At 38.4% G+C, this 22,016-nt stretch overlaps 1 protein-coding gene across 21 annotated transcripts in view; it reads left to right on the forward strand.

Annotated features, from left to right (window-relative positions):
* MYT1L (myelin transcription factor 1 like) overlaps positions 1 to 22,016 on the forward strand; it is a 309,881-nt gene that overhangs the window by 264,055 nt on the left and 23,810 nt on the right. For 20 of the 21 annotated variants that reach the window (XM_026793576.2, XM_074538141.1, XM_074538140.1 and 17 more), the window contains 3 exons: positions 12,327 to 12,389; positions 17,093 to 17,176; positions 18,511 to 18,732. In XM_026793576.2, coding sequence (XP_026649377.2) covers positions 12,327 to 12,389; positions 17,093 to 17,176; positions 18,511 to 18,732 — 369 coding nt within the window. Of the gene's footprint in view, positions 1 to 12,326; positions 12,390 to 17,092; positions 17,177 to 18,510; positions 18,733 to 22,016 lie in introns of those variants that run through there. The other variant, XR_012579724.1, reaches the window with a different exon arrangement.

Here is a 22,016-nt window from a genome sequence, read left to right on the forward strand (position 1 = left end):
ATTGACCTTCCTGTGATCCTGTATTCATTTTGAAATTAGTGGTTTTTCTGTGTCTGAATGGGTGCTGATGGAATTATACCTATCTCTACTTCATGCAAGAAGGTTAATGAAGATGTTCTTCTGTGTCGTGTATAGCTGAGGATCCCAACCTTGGAGATAATCAAAACAGAGAATTTGTGTTGCAGATAGGTTCCTGCCCCATGTAATATTCTTCCAAGTCCTTGGCAAAGGGCTTTTATTTAGAAGGAATGGTTACAAGGATAGTGATTTCTTAAAAAATATTTTGGCAGAGTTTGACTAGAAGATGTAAACATGCATTCTGATAATAGAAAGTTGTGGTTCTTCCTCACCACCCTGGAAAAAGAAAAGTATTAATCAAAGTTTAGACAAGGTCTGTATCAACATTAACCAATTCAATTAGAAATCAGAGTAAGGAGCAGTAAATACATGCTTATTTGCCTATAAGCACCTAAAACAGGAAGTGATTTTGGAAAAGAAGTTTATTGCTTTGAAAAAATCAGAGGGAAGCCTTCTTGTAAAAGTCATGTAAGGCAAAGTTAGAGACTCACTGATAGCTGCTTTTCTACCTCTGCAGTGCATGGGAGCTGGGAGCCCTGAAGAACAGCAGAGCCCCACTGTGTGCAGCCACATGGGCCATTGTCCTGCACAACCCTTTATCCCTGGCTGGAACATCCAGCCTCCCTGCACTGTGCAGCTGCTTGGGAAACTTCTGCAGCTCTCAGACTGCAAACCTGATGCAGCTCTTTTGTGAGATGCTTACAGTATAAACCAAACTTGCACTGCCTTGTCCTATGGGAGTTGCAGAAGTGGGAATTGTACAGAAGCATGGACTTTCTGCCTTTGTTAACTTTGAGGAAAAAGTAAGGAGGGCCAAAGAAAAGACATGAGAGCATATCCCATATCAGTGAAAAACACAATTTATTCTCAAGTGCTCTACTTAATGATACCTTGGAACACTCACATGGAGCTGGAATTATTACTTATTTGCTGTTCAATATAGTCTCAGATTCCAACAGAAAAATGAAGAGTTTAGCTTGAAACAGTTCTAATGATCTTATCAGAGATCCTACCCTCACTGAACTGATATCTCCTTTGTTCTCATAATGTGCAAACTGCCTCATCCACTTTGACTGGTTAGGGTGAAATGACACCAATTTCAGGTTACTGAATACTGTACTAAAAGCTCTGTTGTTTCTTTTACTGCTACCCAGACAGCTGCAGCATCCTTTCAGGGGGAGCAGGAAACTCCGAAGCAGAGGCAGATGGATGCCCAGAGTAGAAGCTGAGAGTATTATCTCGGGTACACAGTCTCTCTCACTGATCAGGATATTTGTTGTGATCCACTTCATCTACCTCACTGAGAATTTCTGAGCATTCATTAACTCTGCAAGCTGGACTTCAAAATCATCACATTCAGTTGTTGAGAAGAACACATACAAACACAAAGAAATACACAAATACTTTGAATATATAAAACTTTGTGATAAATTTGCTGATGGTTGAAACTTGAACTATGCAGAAGGGACTGGAATCGAGGAAAAATGGTAGTGCATGATATTTCTGGAATAGAGCCTCCAACTAAGGGCTGCATCTGTACTGCTAATAGGAGGCCAAACAGTATTCTCTCTGATACAGATTTTAAGATGCATTACAGAATTATAAAATCATGTAGCCAGGGGTATCCAAATGTTAGCTAGTCTAAGCTCCTGCTCAGATCAAGTCCAGTTGGAATAGGTTGCTCAGGACCTTGTCCAGTCAAGTTGTGAGTTCTGCCGAAGTTGGAGTTCGCACAACTATTGACCAGATTGATGCTTGGTTGCTTTTTTCATTTATAATAAATTTGCTTTCCCATGCTGAATTCTATCCATTTATTGGCTGTCTTTCAGCTGTGCAGCTCTGAGAAAATGTCTGTTATGCTTTCTCCACACCAACCTGTTAGATATTCATAGATAGCAGCAAAATTGCTTTACACTTTTCAGAAGAATGAGCAAGGTAACTTCCTCGGCCTTGGATATCAAATCCTTCAGGCTCAAAACCATCTGGCAATGTCTTGTAGCAGTGCAAGCTGCACCTTAGTGTTTGTGTTTCTGAGAGGGCTGTGAAGAAAATTGTACCTTCCTAGGTGTTAGTTCATTACATCTGGTTTGTCTGCCCAGTGTCTACCAGAAGAGTCTAACTCGAGGCTCTAGGATGGAATACTTGCAGAGGTGGCATAACTGTGGTAATGCCCAGCTGTCCTCCTTGCAGACAGGTTCATAACTACACTCTCACTAGGGATTTTTTCCTTCAGTATGAATTAAACATGCTTACTGGATGTCTGAGGGAAGTTAGCACTCAGTGTGGAGCATGAGTCCTAAGTCAACCACATGAAAAATTGGAGCAAGCCCAAGAGGGTTTCAAGAGTCAGTATAAAGGCACACAGAAAATCAGTAGCAAAACTGGATTTCCCGTAGTTGCACTGTTCATTAGCCTTCTTATGAGACTGGACTGCCTCTCACAGTCTGATATAATTCACACTCAGTATTTTCATATTTCTTCACTTAGGCTTCTGACAAATGTTTTTAGGCCTAGAGGGGAAAAGCTGCTTGTTTTCATGGAATGAAAACTGAAGTATTTTGCTCACTTGTTGTAGATGCTTCAGTCCAAAATAGAAAGTAGTATCTCTGCTTTATCTGTCTGGGAAAGCAAAACTCTTGAGTTTGCTCCCTTTCTCCAAGTGTCAGCCTGTCCCTGTCACCGGATGATAGATGTTTCCAGACAGAATCACAGACATGCAGAAAACATGTAAAAGTCCATCTAGTGTAAAGAACTTCATGCTACAATAGCACTTCTCAAGGTTTCTAATGAGCACAGTGCAGTGGCTGCATGTGGAGCTAAACAACTCTCAACCTTAAGATGCAATTAGTCACCTAAAAATTTTACACTAAACTATTATTTTTACCTTCCCTTTCTGAATGTGCACTGAAAATCATATTTTTAATTGCTCTTTGGAAACAGAAGGAGAAAGCTGTTAATAGTGAAGAAAATCCCAGCCCATTACATTTTTTGTCACTTGGATTATTTCAATGGGCTTGGGGTTTTTTTGCAAACATCTTAGCTCTCATGCTGCCCAGATATATTTCCCAGAGAACTCACAGATGTTTACAATCCTATTGATTTGTGGCTTTGCCATAATACTAGGCTGAGAGAACTCACATTAGAGGCAGGACTCTTGCTTCTTTCTTTATTATATAGGTCTAGAAGTAATTTGTAAGCTTGGTCTTTCATGGTTATATTAGATACACCATTTTGAAGAAGGACATATAAATTGCAATTTCTCCATGCTCTTTGTCTTTCCATCCTTCCCACTCAGCCTTTTTTCTCCCCCATGCATTTGATCCAGCTCTCTTCTTTCCTGTGATCTTGTAGAATCCTTCTCTTTGTTTTTGGTGCATGCACAAGTTGAACAAGAAACAGATAAATAGAATAGCTAAGAAATGGCTAACATTGGCTTGTGCCCAATCTCCCACCAACAGCTTCAGTGGATTGTTAAGGCCACAGACTACACGAAATCTGGTAACCTTTTTTACTTCTGGTTGTAGCAATCCTAATCTGATAGCTTGTCTCAGCATTCCTTGCTATGATGCTGACCTTATTGAGTATTCCAGATTCATGGACTTTGAAGTCATTCCAAACCTCCAGGAAACTCACAGGAAGTGACAGCTTCAAGGTCATACTGCGGTGCCCATCACACCCTTTGTTAATTGCTTTACCTAGGACAAGATATACAAAGCACAAAAGAGCAGAGCATGGGAGAGGCAGGAGCATAGCAATGAAAATTAAGAATTACTCCATTTATAATTTTAAGGCGTTCCAAGATAACCAGCAGGTTACTGACTATAATGTATATTTCTTATCAGGCAAAAATTACCTAGTTTAAAGAGTAAATTTTCAAATTACTTAACATTCAGCCTAATTTTAATTTAATTTTGAGCTAAAACTCCGAATTTCATCATAAACAGAAAAGTTAAGGCTGGTTATACGAGCTTTTGAAGGCACCTTTTAAAGTGAAGAATACCAAATGTTATACCTGTGTTACTGCCTTCAAGTGCTTCACTTGGACCCATTGTCACATGCAGAGAGCTATAGAAATCATGTCACTGGCTATTCTGCAAACCTGGACCAATCTTGCTGTGCAGTGATGGAGTGGCAGATATTCTTGGAGGCTTAGTGGTTCCCATATTAATAGACCAACCAGGAATAGGACATTGTTCTTTAGAGACAAATGTGTCAACATAAATTTACTGAAAAAAGCCCATGTGGGTTTTAAAAAAGCCCATGTGGGGTTTTGATTAGGGTTTTTTTTTGTGTTTTTTTGGTTTTTTTTTTTTTTGAGCACAAGCTTACAGCAATGCTATTAGGAGACAAGAGATTCTGCATGGCTTTGTTCCTAGTTGTAGGGTATGTTCTCTTAAGGCTGTCTTCTCCTGCATTTTCTCTGTGCCTCCATCATTTTATGTTATTCCTTCACATACAAATGAAGCTTTTTTCCAAAGGCTGAGCTGTTTGGAAATGAACATTTGAATTTGCATATGTTGGAACTGATTCATCCCTGGTGCCAGGAAGTGCTCTCTGCTGCAGGGAGGGGATCTGCAGCTGCCCGGTGCTGCCTCCAAGGCAGGCGGTGCTGGCAGGAGGGAAAGCGTGGGCAAGGTGCCCAGGGGGAGAACTGATTCACAGCTTCCCCCTGGCAGCTTCTGAGCACAGAGCACCCCCTGGGTAGTGCACAGAAGCTATTTCACATTAGGCACATACCCTGCCTTTGGCAACTGGCATGTTAAGGGGCTATGTGCTGATGCTAGATGTGAGAACAGCGGGCAGCATGTCATGGCACTTGCTGCTGGGAAGCTGGGAAGTCCTGACTGGTAGCAAAAGAGGCAGCATGCAGAGGTGGTAATGGAAGGCACAGGAATATTTTTTTCTAAAGCAATATAATTAATTTAAACTCATTGTGTGTATCTGTGCATTGGAGTGCACAGCAATATTTTATGTGCCAGCATGATGCATTTTAGGCTGCTTACAGGAAAATGGATTTCACTGTAATTAAAAAACATATCATGTTCTTTCTCACCCCCACATGGTTCAAAAAATGCAGGAATGCAATACAGATGATAGCATCAGGTAAGGACAGAAAAGGTAGCATATGCAGAAAATCAGGGAATTAATTAAATTGTACCTGAGGAGAGGAGTATGCAGTCAACACGCCCCAGTTCACAACCATTCAGTTGCTGGGGATTTCTAGAGGCAAAGAGAAAGAGACAGAACAATCTCTCTGCAGAGATAAAAGAGACTGAAGTTACTCCATGAAGCCTCTGAGCCAAAGTTATTTTAGTCTCATGCCTGGACTAGCTCCATAGGCCTGGCATTGTTCCTTCATGGATAGAAACACTGTATGGTGAAAGTGGCAATAACAAGTCTTTCCATTCTGCACTTCTTTCCAATCTTCCAATCTGTACTTCTCCCAGTGTCTTCTGAGAGGGCTCAGTAATGCCCCACCAGGAGGGATCCTTGTCTGGATCTCCCTGCTCTCCTGCCCACTCCCACTGGAACTGGCATTGGATCCAGTGCCAAAAAAAACCCTGACAAGATGAAAAAAGGATTTTTTTTTTTTTTAATTCACCCATTTGCCCTTCCACACATTTCTTTTTGTTTTGCTGGCTCTTGTCATTTCCTAATATGCTCTTCCCTTATATCTGCTGTGGATCTGGCATTTAAATTTCCCTGTTAGCTCCAGTGAGACCAGTCGTATCAGTAGCATTTTGTTAAGTGAGAAATGCTAGCAGTATTTTACATGTGGAAAAGTGATATTTAGCACTTTTCCTGAAACTAGATTTCTGTGCTTAAATGCTCCTTCTAGCTAGAACAAATAGTAGGAAATCATTAAGATATGAATCTAAATTTAACCTTTTTTTTATTACAATTCATCCTTATGAAACTTTGATATTTATGGAGGTCTGACTTTGCACAGTCATTATAGGTACATTTGTGAGGATTGGAACATGAGTTTAGCCTCGAACATGGAACCAGAGATGTAAAATCTCCTGAAATATTCGTTATGTGCATGACTGTCCCATAGAGTTTATGTTTCCTCTTAAACCAATTCAAATGAGCTCAAATGAGCTCTGAATGCAATTTCCAGAAGTGCCTAGTATTACCCTTGTTCTGCTCCTTTTGAAGCAAGTGATAAAGCTCACAAGGACTTCAATAAAAATAAAAGAGGGCAAGATATTTAAAATGACTCATTGAGTCTCGACAGCCAATAAGTTCTGTATTAAGGTTTCACACACAGCACTTTCTCCTCAGACACAAGGGCAGAATGTGTGCCCAGTCATTTCAGCAATGTGAGAGGACCACAAGCAATGCAGACAGCAAGAATGATAAAATCAGCTGGGAGAAAATAGCAGGAGGACAACAAGGGTGATGAAAGAAAAGATAATGGGAAAAAAACAACAAAGAGGAAGGAGAAAAGAAGAAAGAAACATCAACGTCAAGGTTATTAGAGATCATAAAAGGAAGAAGGATGAGGAAGGAACAGAGATTGAAGGCATCAGCCAAAGTGAACAGAGAAAAAAAGAAGCAAAAGGGAAAGAGAAAATGTTAAAGACGTAAGAAGAGACAAGAAGAAATTTATTTGGAAAATCAGGGAGTAGAATGCAGCACAGAAGTGCTGGAGAGGAAAATGGATGGAAAGCAAACTATGGAGCAAAAGCAAATAGAGATTCTTGCTTCTGGAAAAGGATAGCAGATTAAAAACAGAGTGAAAGGCACCAGGAAAGAAAAGGGAAGGAGTGAAGTAGAGTGAAGAAGTATGTAAATATAGCACTTCTCTGAGGAAAATTAAGGGGAAATAAATCCATCCTAACAAAACTGGTTTTCATTGCAAATTCATAGGTAGATTGTGTAGGTAGAGTGTTTTGGTCTAGACAGCAAAAGAAAGTATTGTGACTGGAATTCAAAAATCAAATTCTGTGGAAAATATCTGTATTCCTACTGGAGTTAAAACAGACATCAACTTTTCTGTGTCGTCATGAGGAAAAGAATCAGCAGCATTCCCACTTCACATACTTCATTAGAACTTGACAATCTACCAAAATACCTGGGACTGAAAATAAGATTTTTACAATTTACATATCCAGATTGCTTTCACAGAGGTGGCTAGAACAGTAATAGCTGGAGGCATTGCTCTGACTCCTCAGAAAAGACAAAATGAGTTGCTGCTGTCTGTCCAACCCTTGCTCAAGAGGTGTTTTTATAACAATAGCCACAGCACTGACTCTTACTGACACACCTGTGGCCAAAAGTCTGCACTGAGGACCACACAACTCTTCTCATGGTCTTGTTTCTCACCCAGGAATGCTCTCTGCAGGTTAGTAGTGGCTGGCATAGGAAGGAACTGGAGAAAAGTTTGTTCTCTCTTTTGGCTTCTTAGCTAGTTGAAAAAGAGGACTTGTTTGTCAAGTGCTGCAAACCTGTAGTTTCTGACAAGCCCTCAAATTCATAAAGGAATAGACACTCAATAAACCTACTATGCTCTACAGAAAATCCAGTTTTTAATTTGACAGGGCTTCTTTTAATCTCTTCCCTTTCTTGCCCTCTCCTTTTTTTCTCTTCTCTGATTCAGGGAACTGCAAACACAATTTCTTTACAATTTTACTTTCGTAACCTTTTGTTTTGGGACTACTTCACTAGAAAAAAAATAAAAAGCACCAAACCACAGTAATTTGTTATGAATCTGTATGTAGTTTCAGAAGACATACAGCTTTTTAGCTGCAAACAGAGCAATGAATAAAAATCTGTACTACTAGTATATTTTCCAGTTATGTATAAAGTAATTTAGACTCGTTATTGTCCAATTTTCCTCTGCCAGATCCTTCCCTTTTCCATAACACCATTGTGAGATTTTATCCAATAATGTTTTTAAAATACTCTCAGATCTTCAGGCAAAAAACAGAAATGCAAGTATTATTGTGTCTGTCTGCCAGCTTCCCAACCTAAGAATTCCATTCCTGGTTATTCAGTGAAACAAAACAGAATCTCAAGTAGATGGAAACCACCAGACAATACTACATTCTGTTATGAAAAAAAATCCCACAGGAAACAATTATATTTTTCTAGCCTTTTCTGAATCTTCAATAGAAAAATCACACCTCTACTATAGAGATTGACAGCGTGGTCAAAATAAAACTATGGGAAAGTCATAATTTTCTATTAATCCCAGTTCTTTTGCAGTGTGGAACATTATGGAGGACCATTCTGAATTTTTGCACAGTTTCCTGATTTATTCCCCTGTTCTATGTGATTTTTCTTTTGCTAGCTGCATCTGCTTTAAATAGTTAATTAGTGATTTATAGGATATTCTCTCTGATAGACTATATTATTGATACATGTGTTCACAAGGGAAGATTGGATGTGCAACGTAGTAGGCTCTAAATGTTGTAAACTAAACAGGAAAGGTAACATCAGTCTTTTGTCTGATTCATCAGCTTACTAATGATGGGTGATGGAAGGTATTTTGTAGGAACTCATTGCAATTGGCCAGTGTGAGAGAAATGGATCGTTTATTCTTTCCCATGGGAGCTGATATCCTCAGTACAAACCTACAAATACAAGTTTAATTATGGATCTTATTTGTAGTGCCCTATGCTGGTGAGAGCTGGGGCATCTTGTGAGCTGAGGTTTCAACAAGACTTTTAACCACTGGCATTTGGAAAAACCCTCCCAGAGCTTATTTGGGCATTGCATCCATTTCCTCCCCAGTCACAGGAACCTTCCTGAGTTCTTCGAGCTGACAGAAGTTTGTTTTAATTGCTGCACACCTTCAGTCTTTCCACAGTGAAGAATTAGTAGCAGGGCTTAAGTGTATTCTTCTCAATTTACCTCTCACCCTTTTTTCTCCTGCTATTGAATCTAAGCCAAATACTGAATCCAGCTGCCACAGCTGTTGCTGTTCTGCTGCCTGCCCTACTTCCTGCTTCTGCTTATTTTCCCAAAAATGCTTCTTTGGAATGATCTGTGAAATGAATGAGACATCTAGGCACTGCATTCCCCTTTCCTGACAAAACCTTTCTTTTACTGGATGCCCTGAATTTGTAGTCAAGTGCTAGTATTCTATGTCCTGAACACCACTCTTCACAGAGTCAGTTCCTTTTGTCACCTCCCTCGTTACAGTACTGAAGTATTTCCTGTGCTACAATACGCTATTATGTAAATTCTACAAATGAGTTTCTGATCCTGCCAAATCACATTTGCTTTAAGTAAGCATGGAAAACTGCAGCTCTCTTTTGCCACATACTCTGATAGTAATTTTCAAAGAGTTTCACATCAGCTGCCTCTTGCAAGCAGTGCATACATTTTTCTGGCATTGTTGTTTGTACATATGATTAAGTCAGATATGCATAGGTAGTAAATGATAGCAAAGTAGTAAGGTATATGCCAGTCCTACATATGCTGAGACATTTGGAAAATACAGGCTCCCAATTCCAATAGCACAAGAACTTGGGGTTGTCTCCTTATCTAATCTGTTTAGGATAGAAAGTAAATATTATAATAGCTTCATAGTTGTAACAGACTGCTGCATGTCTGAATCCTATGTGTCATACTGTTAAGAGCATTTCCCATAGAATGGAAACAGCAGAAGTATAAATGTTCCAGAGTTTTAAAGTGTTCTTACCAACTGCACTAAACTCTCATTTCATCTGTTACATGAAGGTAAATATAAATTTATGAGATTTGAAAACCAATATTATAGTGTCAAAATCAAAATTTGAAAGGTCATTCTGAAATCCTTGCCAACATAAAGATCTCATCTGGTTTAATCAAAAGTACATTTTTAAACTGATATGAACTGTGCAAAGACATTTCTGAAGATACGCAATTCAATTTACAGCAGGATGACTTCTTCTTTAGCTTCTGTTGCTTATTTTTTTTAAATGACACAGAAATAAGCTAGCTTTCAAATTGTGTGAAACTGTCCAAATGGTTGAGGTGCCATGGTCTTCTTTTAAGACTGATGGATTGGATATACTGGTCCTTTTTATAAACCCTTTCTGTTAAGACACAATTAATCATGTTGCCTGTAACAAAAAGTCTTAGAAAAGATGAGAAAAAAACATGGTTCACTTTTGCTAATAGCTTATCCTCAGAAAGATAGAAAGTCTGGAGAAGAAAATGGTGGCTTCAAATCATGGGCTCATAAAGAAGAAATCCTTGTAGTACCCCAGACTGCAGAGGAATAGTTCCATGGCTCTGAGTTCTCCTTTATTGATTAAAATGCCATGAACACATAGAGTCAAAATATAGTCAATTCCTTTAATTAATTCTTATCACCATGTGTTACGATTCAGCATCTTAGAGGCTTTAGTCAGGCTTCAGTGATGCAGCTAGTCTTGATGGAAATAGGCATTGGAAACCACTGAAGCTACCTAGCATGAAAAAAACCCAAAACACACGAAGCAGGAGTTGACTCTCTGTAGATCTCAAAATATTTGTCTAAAAATAAATAATGAGAACATGTATAGATATATTTAAATTATAAGAGCATTCATATTGGGTGCCCTGACCGCTTACTTTTAAAGAAATGGCCCAAGTTTATCCTAGCCATGTGCAGCCACAACAACAAATCAAGGGTAAGAGGCATACAGACTGAATTATGACTTCCTTATCAAGGATTGTGGTTTTACCTAATTGGTATCAGAAGGATCTAGGCAGAAAGATTGATGTGTGGTGTCAACCTGTGTGTTGGTCCTTAAGAGACATGCTAAAACACCTTTCATGCAAGACCACAGGACCATATTTGGTCCTGTGCAAAGACAAAGCAAGAGAGAAGGAGAGTTGTCACTAAGTACGTTATTTAGATTTCTTATCCAAAGTGCACAGCCTGTTTGGGATGGAGAAGAGAAACTTCAGTGTTGTAGGGAACCCCATAAGTTTTACCAGCTCACATCTGAGAATTGCTACCATATTTTGATGTTTTCTGTAGAATAACTGAACTGGTCTGGATGAAGATTATATGGAAACTTCATTGAATACATTCCAGTTTAATTTATGTCTTTCAAGGTAGCAATAATCATGGTTGAAGTTTGGTCCTGCTGAGCTCCTTCAGAAGTAGGTAATGCTTACTAGCTTAAAGCAGCTGAAATTCACCTTAACATAACACGACAACTCCATAGCACTGACCTCTGAGTTGCCTAATTACTGATTTTAAAAAAAAGTTCAAGTGTCTGTAGAAACTTTGAGAAACAAAAGCTTACCAGTATGGACCAACGTTGAGGAAAGCCCATGTTAAATAAAGGGTGGAAGCCAAAGTCTGCATGAAGTCCTGATTCAAATAGTGGAAAAATTCAATGTTATGGAAATCTGATGTTTTAGAATACAACATCTGAATTTGTGAGCAAGCTTTTTTGAATTTGAATGCTTTCTCCAAATATCACTTCAAATAGCATGGCTAAAATTCAAAACTCAGGCTCAAGAAAAGTGACTTTTTGGAATTCATGTAGCATTTATCTGTTCAGTAAAATGCATATAAATTAATTCTTTGTCTTTTCTGTGATTTAGTATGGCAGTTCAAATACCAGCTAATGATTTTACTTAGCATTATAATGTAGCTTTTTCTGTGATGATCTCAATCATCTTTGCAATGTAGAAAAATCCATCCATTTTCTTTGATGGCTCTAATGTCATTCAACTATTAGAAATTCCACTGAGGGCTGTACCGCTTCTGTCTGGTGCTGTAGCTTGGTGTTTGGCACTGTTTGGGTGGGTTACCATCTCTCTGCAAGAGGCCAGCTTTACTTCCCTGTCTTAGGCATTTCCTTTGCTTCATGGAGAGGTGAAGGAGTCTCTTCATGGTGCGACCTCATGACACTGCGCAGTGGGATTAGAACAATAGCTCCAGTGGAAAAGAAAATTACTCACTGCAATGTTAGCCACTACCTAAGCATACACCTCGGGGATAGTGCATTTGCTGTGAACCCTACTCATTCCTGGTGATGTAGGGATATTGGATTGCTGGGAAATCACTAATCTGCCAGTACTTGAGATGGCCAGGAAGCATTGGAGTGGGCAACTGAGCAGTAGCAAACAAAAGCATTTTATGAATGAAAAACTGTGTTTGTCCCTGGTGTAGAATTAAGCTCAGGTTTAGCAGTGGGTAGGGGTCCCAAAGGCTGGCGCCTGAGGAAACAAGGATAAGCCAATTAATTTTTTAAATGGGCAGTTATATCTTTCCTGTCAGTAACTGCTGGGTGTCTCTTCCATTGTTATTCTAGGTGTCCCACTCCTGGGTGTGATGGCTCTGGGCATATAACTGGAAATTATGCTTCTCATCGAAGGTATGTAAAGACAAGGTTTTGTTATTTAAATCATATAACTGCAGGGCTAGAAGGTGCCTCAACTGACCTAACTTCACTCTCTGAATACTGAAGTAGGATTGAGCGCTGCACAGATACACGTTGGTCTAACTCATATTAACCACTAATGAATAACATTTCTCAGCTTCAGGATGACTCACTACCCAAATCGGTAGGAATATTTTTGCTAATATCTAGCAAAATCTTTACACAAAATAAATTCAGTTTCTTTGTCTTCTCTAGTAGCCTGAGGAAGCAATTCAACATGCATGTTTCTGTTGCATTACATTCAGAACAACTTAACTCTTCACAGTTTGGACTGAAATCCTACTCCTGCATCTTTTTCTCACAAATTGTGTTTCCTGAATGTTTGTATCAGTCTCTTGCAGACTCACTCCACATTGCTTGAAATGCAAAATTGGATCCTGTTCTTTACTGCCTCTTCTAGATGAAGCCTTATCAGCTTTTATCAGAGGGGAAAAGTACCTCTTTCATCTAATATGCACCAGCCTTGTTAGTACATTTCAGAAATAAGTTTGGCTTGTTCTTAAATTGCAACACTTTTTACTAGATCAAGCCAGAAGAATGGAAAAAGAAATTTATGGATGAAAGTTGACTTAACTGTAACTTCACCAAGGGTCAAAGAATGCTTCTCATTCACTAATTAGGATATTGATCAATTACACTGTAGAGGTAATGGTGTAAATGCTGTGCAATTAGCAATTCCCCTGTGGTTATTTAAGAACTAAATCAGTAGAGGAGGGCTGTGCCATATTTGTAAACATCTATCCACTGTTTAATCAAAGAATAATAGTGAATAATAGTGTTGTCTACCTCTCTTGTGCTAGTAAAGACTCTTTACTCCCACACAGACTAGTACTGTTGAGTCTGGATATTTGCTTTCTTCACCAAGTCCCTGTAGTTTTACAATTGGCTATAGCTAGTCAATACACAAATTCCCAGTTTAAATGTTTTCCCACCAAAAGCAGCAAAGGGTTCAAAGTCAAAACATAAAAAATAAGAGAGTGGGAGCATGCCATATTTTACATGCTGCAAAAATGAAAGATCACAATATCAATTTCTGTAATGCAGTATTAAACATCAAAAGTAAAAATAACATTATAAAGGAGAAGATATAAGTATTTAAAAAGCACTTACATGATGCAGATTTGATCATGCTTTCAGAGAAATTTAAGGTTAAATTTAGAACTACATTTAACTATATGTAAATTTATCAGCTACCATTCTACCAGCATTATGCCTATTATAACTCTACCCTAACTTCAGGGAAGCTATTTATGTGTTTGATCATCTATTTAACCAGAAGCAGGTGGGAGAATGAAGATGCAGAAGAAAAGTGTTACTAACAAGAAACCTAAAAGCTGGCAAGGTTGGTAGGGGAGAATCACTGAATGTTGATTCATTTTTTAAACCTTTTCCTTGTATGTTGTCTCCTGGCCACTAAAGGACTGGACCATGAGCTGAATGGTGTTACCTGCTTTTGTCTGGAAATTCTTACATTCTTGTATTTTTGCAGATGACTGCTGGACCAAGTTTTCATTTGATTGTGTAGCATAATCAAGTACATATAAAGATATAAAAAGTTGTTCTACAAAACAAACATATCTGGAATTTGCTCGGTCCATTGGGATTTGACACATGCAGCCTTTTGAAATGCCACCATGTCTATATTGGCCACATAACTCCTTAATTTCTCTTCCAAAAAGGCCTCTGGCAACCCCATGTCTTCGGCGGCCTGCAGGCACAGAAGCACTGACATGTAGTCAGTGAAGTAACATTTTCTTTGCTTAAATCCACAGATGTCCTCAGGAGACCTGTCACATTTACACAGAGCCAGCCTTACCCTATTCAGATCATGATATCTGTCAAGGCCATTTCTGGGGTGGGAAGGCTGGCAAAATGAATGCTTTCAAAAGGCAGCAAACCAGCAGCCTAAATCTGGAGCTGTTAAGGATGGAAGACCCCACAGCATGTTGTCTGTTGGGCTTTCTAATTCCCAGACTGAAAATTAGCATTTAGCTCTGCCTGCATCTGAGTTAGCATTTTTGTTTGTATTTGACACCATCAGTTACAACTCTGTCAGTTTCAGAAGGAAAGGAATGACAAACTTCTCTCCTAAATGGCTGTTGAGGTTATCAGTGGTATTTAAAATGGCTGCTCAACAGCAGGCATAAGTGAGGCACATTTAACTCTGCCATAACTCTGCAGTTCTAAACAGCCCTTCAATTTATGCAAGAAGTTATAGCACCGTGCACTGCTATTGAATTCCCCTATTTGTCTTTTGTCTTCATATATAAGGAATTAAAGTCATAGACAAATGAAGTAATATTCTTATCCGGTAATAGCGTTGGTTGTTACAGAATTAAAAAATTAAAGCAAAGGCTTGACATATGTTTTCTTGATGGATCCACTGACGGAGGAAAAGTGAAATAATGACAGCCTCAGAAACTGTCTGTTGGAAATGTCTGTTTAGAGGACCTGAAAGGTCTTAGAATTTTCTAATAAATAGAAATAGATTGAAAAGTTCTTTTAGAGAAAGATGATGCACCAAAATACCAGTGAGTAGGTGATAATTAAATTGACTTAATATGTGGAAGGCTTTAAATCATTAGTCAAGGCACATATTCTTTGTTCAGATTTTGTTATGAAAATATAATCTACAAGCATACCCATCTGTACACCTACTAAAAATGATACTTCTTTCTGAGGAATTCCTATTAACTGTTTAGTTTTCAGATGCAAATTCTGATCATTCTCACCCAGTGAGTAGGACTTTCAGAGAAAAAGGAGGGGTATCTTTAACACCCACCCACTCCCCTTCACTTCCTGCAGACCAGGTTGTGTGTCAGGCAGTGAACCAGCCCATTCCTGAACAGTTCCCTTGCCCCAGAGCTTTCTCTTGTTCTGAATCCCCCAGAATCTCTTCCTCCTACTTCTTTCTTACAGACAACATTATTATTTTTGAAGAAAACTGTTGTTAAATGGCACAGACTTTCTCAGATTTAGTTTTTACACAAGGAACTGTGGTACTTTGGTGTCCACTATGCAAGCTGGAATAAACAGCAGTTTGCTTTGAAAAGGAAAATAGTCAGTTACATTTAAAATGGAAAATGAAATGGGATGAGAGCACAGGTCCACATATCGGAGTGCAGATGCCTATTCCATTAATGCTGACATGACCCATGGTATGGCACTGACCTTGAGCCACTGAAGGTTTCACAGGCAATTGTAAGATACGATACAGGACTCAGTGTGGTTCCAGATCATTATTCACAAAAAGTATGGGTGTAGCTGCCCTGCTTTACAGAGATAGAGAGCTTAGCTGTACAAATGTGAACTTTCTGGTCTTGAGTCAAAGCAACAGTTTTAGGTCCCTTCTGTTTAATGGGATAGATGTAGCCATGACATGTCACTAAAAGTTTCTAGATAATGTACTATGTCCAATATCCTGTGTCAGCATTCCTCTCTTTCTTTAATTGACTTATTTATAACTTTGCAGCATGTAAACTCTGGTTTTGTCTATTCTTCATTTTCTAACACAGAATTCTGTCTGTGATTGCATCAACTTTTACTCTGCTTCTTCCCCTCGGTCATCACTGGTTTTGACAAGACAAAATAACTGAAAATTTTGTTACTATTCCTATTTTGTTACCACTCTTCTCTTCTTTGCAAAGACAGGACCTACTATACAACACTCAAGTACCTTTCCTCATGCTGAAAACAAAAAATTAATCTTCTATTTTGTTTATTTCTCTAGGAAATTTTTTCTTTGGTGAGACTTGTTTCTCTCTTGCATCAACACTTGAAGGTGTTCTACTGGTGGATTTCTTTTTTAATGTGGATAGTTAAGATGGAAATAACATTTAAATAGAGGACCAGGCATGATTGTTTTGATAGACATACTTGTATCCTCAGATATCAGCAACCTAAAAAAATATTTAAAAACCTGTTGTCATTGTCAAGTCTACTAAGTGGTTTCTGTAATGAATTCTTCATATGCAAAGGGAATATGAGCTTGTGTAGTTGCAAACAACATTCTCAGTCTTTAATTAAATGTAACATATAACTTTCTCTACCAAGTCTTTTTGTCTGTGTGAATTCTGAGCGCTTGAAACCCTTCTCTGGAAGGCATTGAAAGCTCTGAGCTCTGTCATGTTTTTATTCACTCATTCTATAGAATTGTTATGTGATGTTTGGGAAGGTTTGATGATGTTACTAATGTGGTCCTGAGACACATCTTCAGTCCAACGAAGTGATACTCCTGTTTTTGCTATTCTTCCATCCCTCTCAGACATAGGGGACATAATGTCTCTCAGCACTGAAACACTGGCTTTTGTTCCTATTAAAAGATGCCACTGCTGCTGCTGAATCAGCTGAAGGAATCTTTGGGCAGAGGGTTTAAGAGCTGCCTTCCCTGACTCCTGGGGGAGTTCCTGTGTTTGTGGTGTGCACAGCATGGGCAATCCTGTCCTGCATCACAGACCCACCCACGCACATCCCCCCTCGTGTGGCTGCTGCAGCTCTCCTTGTTTAACCACCTGAGCTTTGACTGTGCAAACTGGACAGGATTGCCTATTTTGCCAGTTTATTGGATAGAAAGTGTATTCCTGTGAAGTGTACCTAAGAATGAGAAATTGCATTCTAAAATGGTTTTTTTCACACAGTCTTTCAGGCTGTCCACGAGCAAAGAAAAGTGGAATCAGGATAGCACAAAGTAAGGAAGACAAAGAAGACCAAGAGCCAATTAGGTGAGAACAAATATTGTCAAAGGGCCTTTGTATGTTTTATAGGTCTTATATATCTTCAGTGTTTTTTAAGGCATAAATGTTGTTGTGTGATAGTTATCCAAGGGCAGCCAGCCACATTGATTTCTATGAGCAAATCTAGTTTCTGTGCTGATTGTTTCAGCAAAGGATACAGCATTAACCAAGGATACATCATCTGTAATTTACAAATAGTTTTAAATTCTTAATTTTCAAAAGAATAATCTGGAAATTAATATTCTGTTTGCATGCTACAGGTGAACTATACATGCTAAATAAAGGTAGTTATGGGAACAGAGGATTGAGTGTTTATATAAGACTGCTGCAACCAATCTGATTGTTCATGCAGTTTGCAAAAGAAACAAATGCCTACCTGTAGGTCTTGGTTTCTTCTTGCAAGGCACTCTAATTATCAGTGGCCACTGAACTTGGTGGATTAATGACTGCTTGGACCATTCAGGACCAGATCCTCAGTAGAAAATTGCAGGAATATTTAGTTCACAAACTGAATAAGTAATTGGCCTTTAGTTTAGATGTGTGTTACGTAGCAACACGTTGAAAAAAAAAACAACCATAATTTTCTTTAAATTTTTCACTTTGAAGATTCTAACTTTTCCTTCTAACCTTGATTATTTGGTTTTTAGTATACAGAGTATACAGAGCAGTATATTGAGCAAATGTATGGGGAGATTCCCAAGTAAGAAAAACCATCAGATGAAAACAGAACTGTCTTCATTGGTCTCTGGGCTGTAGCACATAGTTTCATATCATCACCCCTATTCAAAGAGTGGTTAAAGGAGCTCAGCATTTCTCATGAGGTGCTCTGATTACATCATAACTGTGTATAAATGACTCTTTCACAACTTCAGACAAGTCTTCTTTGGGTTCCATACCTACAAATAAAATGTACCAATGATTATACTAAGTAGTATTTTATGCTTGTAAGGGTTTTATGAATAATTTTGCTGCTGGTCAGAGCTCAGTAGCAAATATTTCAATTGCCCTGTGATATTTACTGTGATAAACATCTGCAATTCAAATACATGTCTCAGTCCTTTTGTTACAGTTGCATAATATTAACAGCTGTGACTGCATTTACTGGCTACCCTCCTTAGAATTTATCAGAGAACTTTTTTTTCTTCAAATTGTAAAGTTCTGCTTGTAATTTTACCCACTACAGCATATCTTGACTACTTTTGTGACCGCAGTGTAGGATTACTCTTTCCTTTTTTTGTCAGGTTTATTTTGACTTTGTTGTAAAGGCTACCAGGTGTATAATGGCAGGACAATAAAGTTTTTCTTATCTGTCTGCTCTACAGATGTCCAGTTCCTGGCTGTGATGGCCAGGGCCATATAACTGGAAAATACGCGTCCCATCGCAGTGCATCAGGGTGTCCTCTTGCTGCCAAAAGGCAAAAGGATGGGTACCTGAATGGCTCACAGTTCTCGTGGAAGTCAGTGAAGACGGAAGGAATGTCATGTCCAACACCAGGATGTGATGGCTCAGGACATGTCAGTGGTAGTTTTCTTACTCATCGTAGGTGAGTAATTATCACTTGATGTTTTTCACTTATGTTTATTACATAAATCAGATTTAAAATATAGCTTTTTGTCATGGCATTTCTCTGTTCCTTTTGAGTTTCATTATTGCATCAACAAATAATCTGCTTATGTGTATTTGTTGGTAACTGGAAACCCAGACAGGCAAGTTTTTGTATGCAGATGCAGACCTGCACTTGAATCCATAATATATAGAAAATTTTAGGGGGAAAATCATGCATGAGAGTAACTATAAATTCCTATTGCTTTATTGTATATTTATGGACTTGGGGTAATTTTACTTAATTAAAATTACCTTGGGGTAGACATTGTAAGACATATCTGACTCCACCTTATTTTCAGAGATGTCAAACACATTCTTGATTCTCAAACACCAAAGCATGGAACTGAAGAATATTAGGAAAGAGCTACATAACAACAAAGTTCTTTTATTCATTTGGTAATGAACATGTTTGTTGAAAACAATATATGTAGAATACAGAACATTATTTAAAACTAATGGAATGTAAATATTTGACAAAAGAAATAAAAAGCTTGATTTTTCATAAACTTGGCAAAAATACGAGAGCTTCAATGATAACATTTTTCATAGCTTGTAAAAGGAGGAGAAAGTGGCCAGTCTATTAGGGATAAAACCTGCTGCCATTTTAGATATTAGATTATGAAGATACAAGGATTTTTTTGAGCTCTGACTGGGAATCTAGGCCTGAAAATTACTATAATGTCAGAGCAAATTCCTATTATATAATCGCTAATATAGAGCTCTATTACTTCAAATACGTCAAGTTGATGTCCCTAATTTGTCGCCCTCTCCAGGCAGACCTCAGTTGAACTTCTGTACCCTTTAGTTAGCTAAACCAATTTGATCTTCTTTTGTAGTTAGTTCAAGATACAGAGGTGAAAAGTGTACTTCTTCCTTCTCTTGCCTGTTACTATTTCCTTTGATTCGTTCTTTGACAATCCTTTACAGCTTCACTCAGAAGCCTTACCCTTGCTTCAACCTCTCCAGACTTTGTGCACATAGCTCCTATTTATTGTTTAGGCTCGGAGTTGTTTTTCTACTCAGTCTTTTGTGGTATCTACCATGAAGGGATTCTGGTCCCTGACCTGAGGTGTTACCTGAGGAGCCAAATGCATTACACAGACTGCAGCTCCCAGAGGCTTTAGGAAGCAGGAGATGCAAAACTGACCATTTATGCAGATACCATAGCTGGCTTGAGTTTCTGAATTTCAGTAAAATACCAGTATTAGTGTTTGTATTTAATTTTGACTTTATTCATTATGGTGTAACATTTATTTAACTCAGAGACATCGGTCATTAAAATTTTGAAATGATTTTACCTTTAGTTAAAAGGTACAATATAATTACTGAGAGATTGCTTGCAAGGAGTATACACATAGTAATTATGGTTTCAAGGAGAAAATTCTTGCAACAAGAATAACTAACTTCTAAAAGAAATGTACTGATACTAAGTTTAACAATTTAAAGGGCAAATTGTGGCTAGAGATTTTTTTAAGGAATGCTTTAATGAAAAAAAAAAACCCTAATACATTAACCTAAATATGACATTTAGCTACAAAACCATGTGTGTTTTTTAGTACCACTATCATAAGTAGAAACAGAGACTTGTAAATGGCTTACCTTATAAGATCAGTTTTTGGGCAAAAAGATCCACTGTTAGAGAAGAATACCACAAGATGAAAGGTTGCTTAAAAAGACTGATGCAGTAGATTGATCTTACTTAATTGTCTTGATGTAATAAAGGGCCAATATTCTAAGTTGTGAGCAAATTGAACAACTTCTTGAAGCTTCCATATGCAGTGGTAATATTAATATCAAGCCATATTATTTTAAAAATATTATTAGCTCTTACAGAATTGTTAAGGCTGTTAAAAGTGATTGGTTCATTTGATCACACTAAGAAAAGCACATGGAGCCATTTTAGATGCCTTTGGGTTAGTTATGTGGCCTCCAGCTGCTGCTCAGAAAGGTAGGTCCAGTGTATATTTATCAGCCTTAGATATATCTTCTCAAATAGCATTTCATGCCTGTATATGGACAACTGAATCAAACTCTGAATGTAGGACTGAACATCAGAACAGTTCACCTACCTTAAGAATCTGCTTGTACAAGCTGTAGGATGCATTTACTCCACTTCAGGATCACTGGATCCTGGAGAGCTGTCCACGTCAGTGGACACCAGCCTTTGATCAGTTGTACCATAAATGTCACTGAGCGTGTCAAAAGGGAGTGTTTTCCCTGCCTACAAACAGGTACTTTATGCCATTGCAAGTGTTCTTAGGGCATGCTGTAGTGGGTATAGTAGGTGTAGTGGGTGTTAGTGTAGCTGTAGTGGGTTGGCCAAAATGACTGAAGACTTGTGAAACGCTCCATTCTTTATGACAGCTGAGAGCTGAACGTGCCTGGCAAGGTGCTGGTTTTGTTAAAGGAACGGGTCCCAGAGCTCCATGGCAGCTTTGACACACAGTCAAAACATGCAGATGTACAAACCCAGGTGTCATAATCTGGAGCTCAATCCCACATGAATCATAGACTCTCCATTTTCTTGCAAAAGGCTGAAATATTCCCTCACTTCAGGTGTATCCATTCTAATAGACTGTGGTCTCATCTTCTACTGCTAATAGCATTTTGCTGTACAGGCATGGCTGTAAATCTCAAATTCTCACCTTCTGAAGAGAAGCAATGCTATGCCAGTTACACAGTGAGACCAGATTTATGGACATTCTTTTGCAGGTAGAGCTGGTTTTATCATGCATAGGGGGAAAGTAGGGCTGTGGCCTTTACCTGAGACAGTAGAAGCTCCTCAGGAAGGAGGAGTTAATGTCTTTTTTTTTGCCAGTACACCTTGCTGTAGTCCTGTTAGGAATTTTTTCCTCCCTAGTGGAAATATTTTTATATTGGAAGACTTCTCTAAGCATATATATGCATTCATTGCATTTGTAGTTGTCCTTTGTGTCTTCTCCAAGAATTTTATATTTTGCCATTTGTAGATAGCTTTTAATATGCTGTTGTTAAAACAACTGTAATACTCTGGAAATGAACAGCAGACTGGCTTGTGAAAATAATGCCAGCTGTTGAATTTATCAAATATATATTAGGAAAGATGTTTTTCAGGTAAAGATTTCTTAGAGCTGCTGTTGACATTGTACACATGATATCATTGCACTGGTATCAATGGATACTGGAGATGATCCACAAGGGCTGGTAAATCAATAAAGACCTTCTCCAACTGGTATGTAGTCT

Source organism: Zonotrichia albicollis, chromosome 3, assembly GCF_047830755.1.
Source record: "Zonotrichia albicollis isolate bZonAlb1 chromosome 3, bZonAlb1.hap1, whole genome shotgun sequence".
Classification (NCBI taxonomy): Eukaryota; Metazoa; Chordata; class Aves; order Passeriformes; family Passerellidae; genus Zonotrichia; species Zonotrichia albicollis.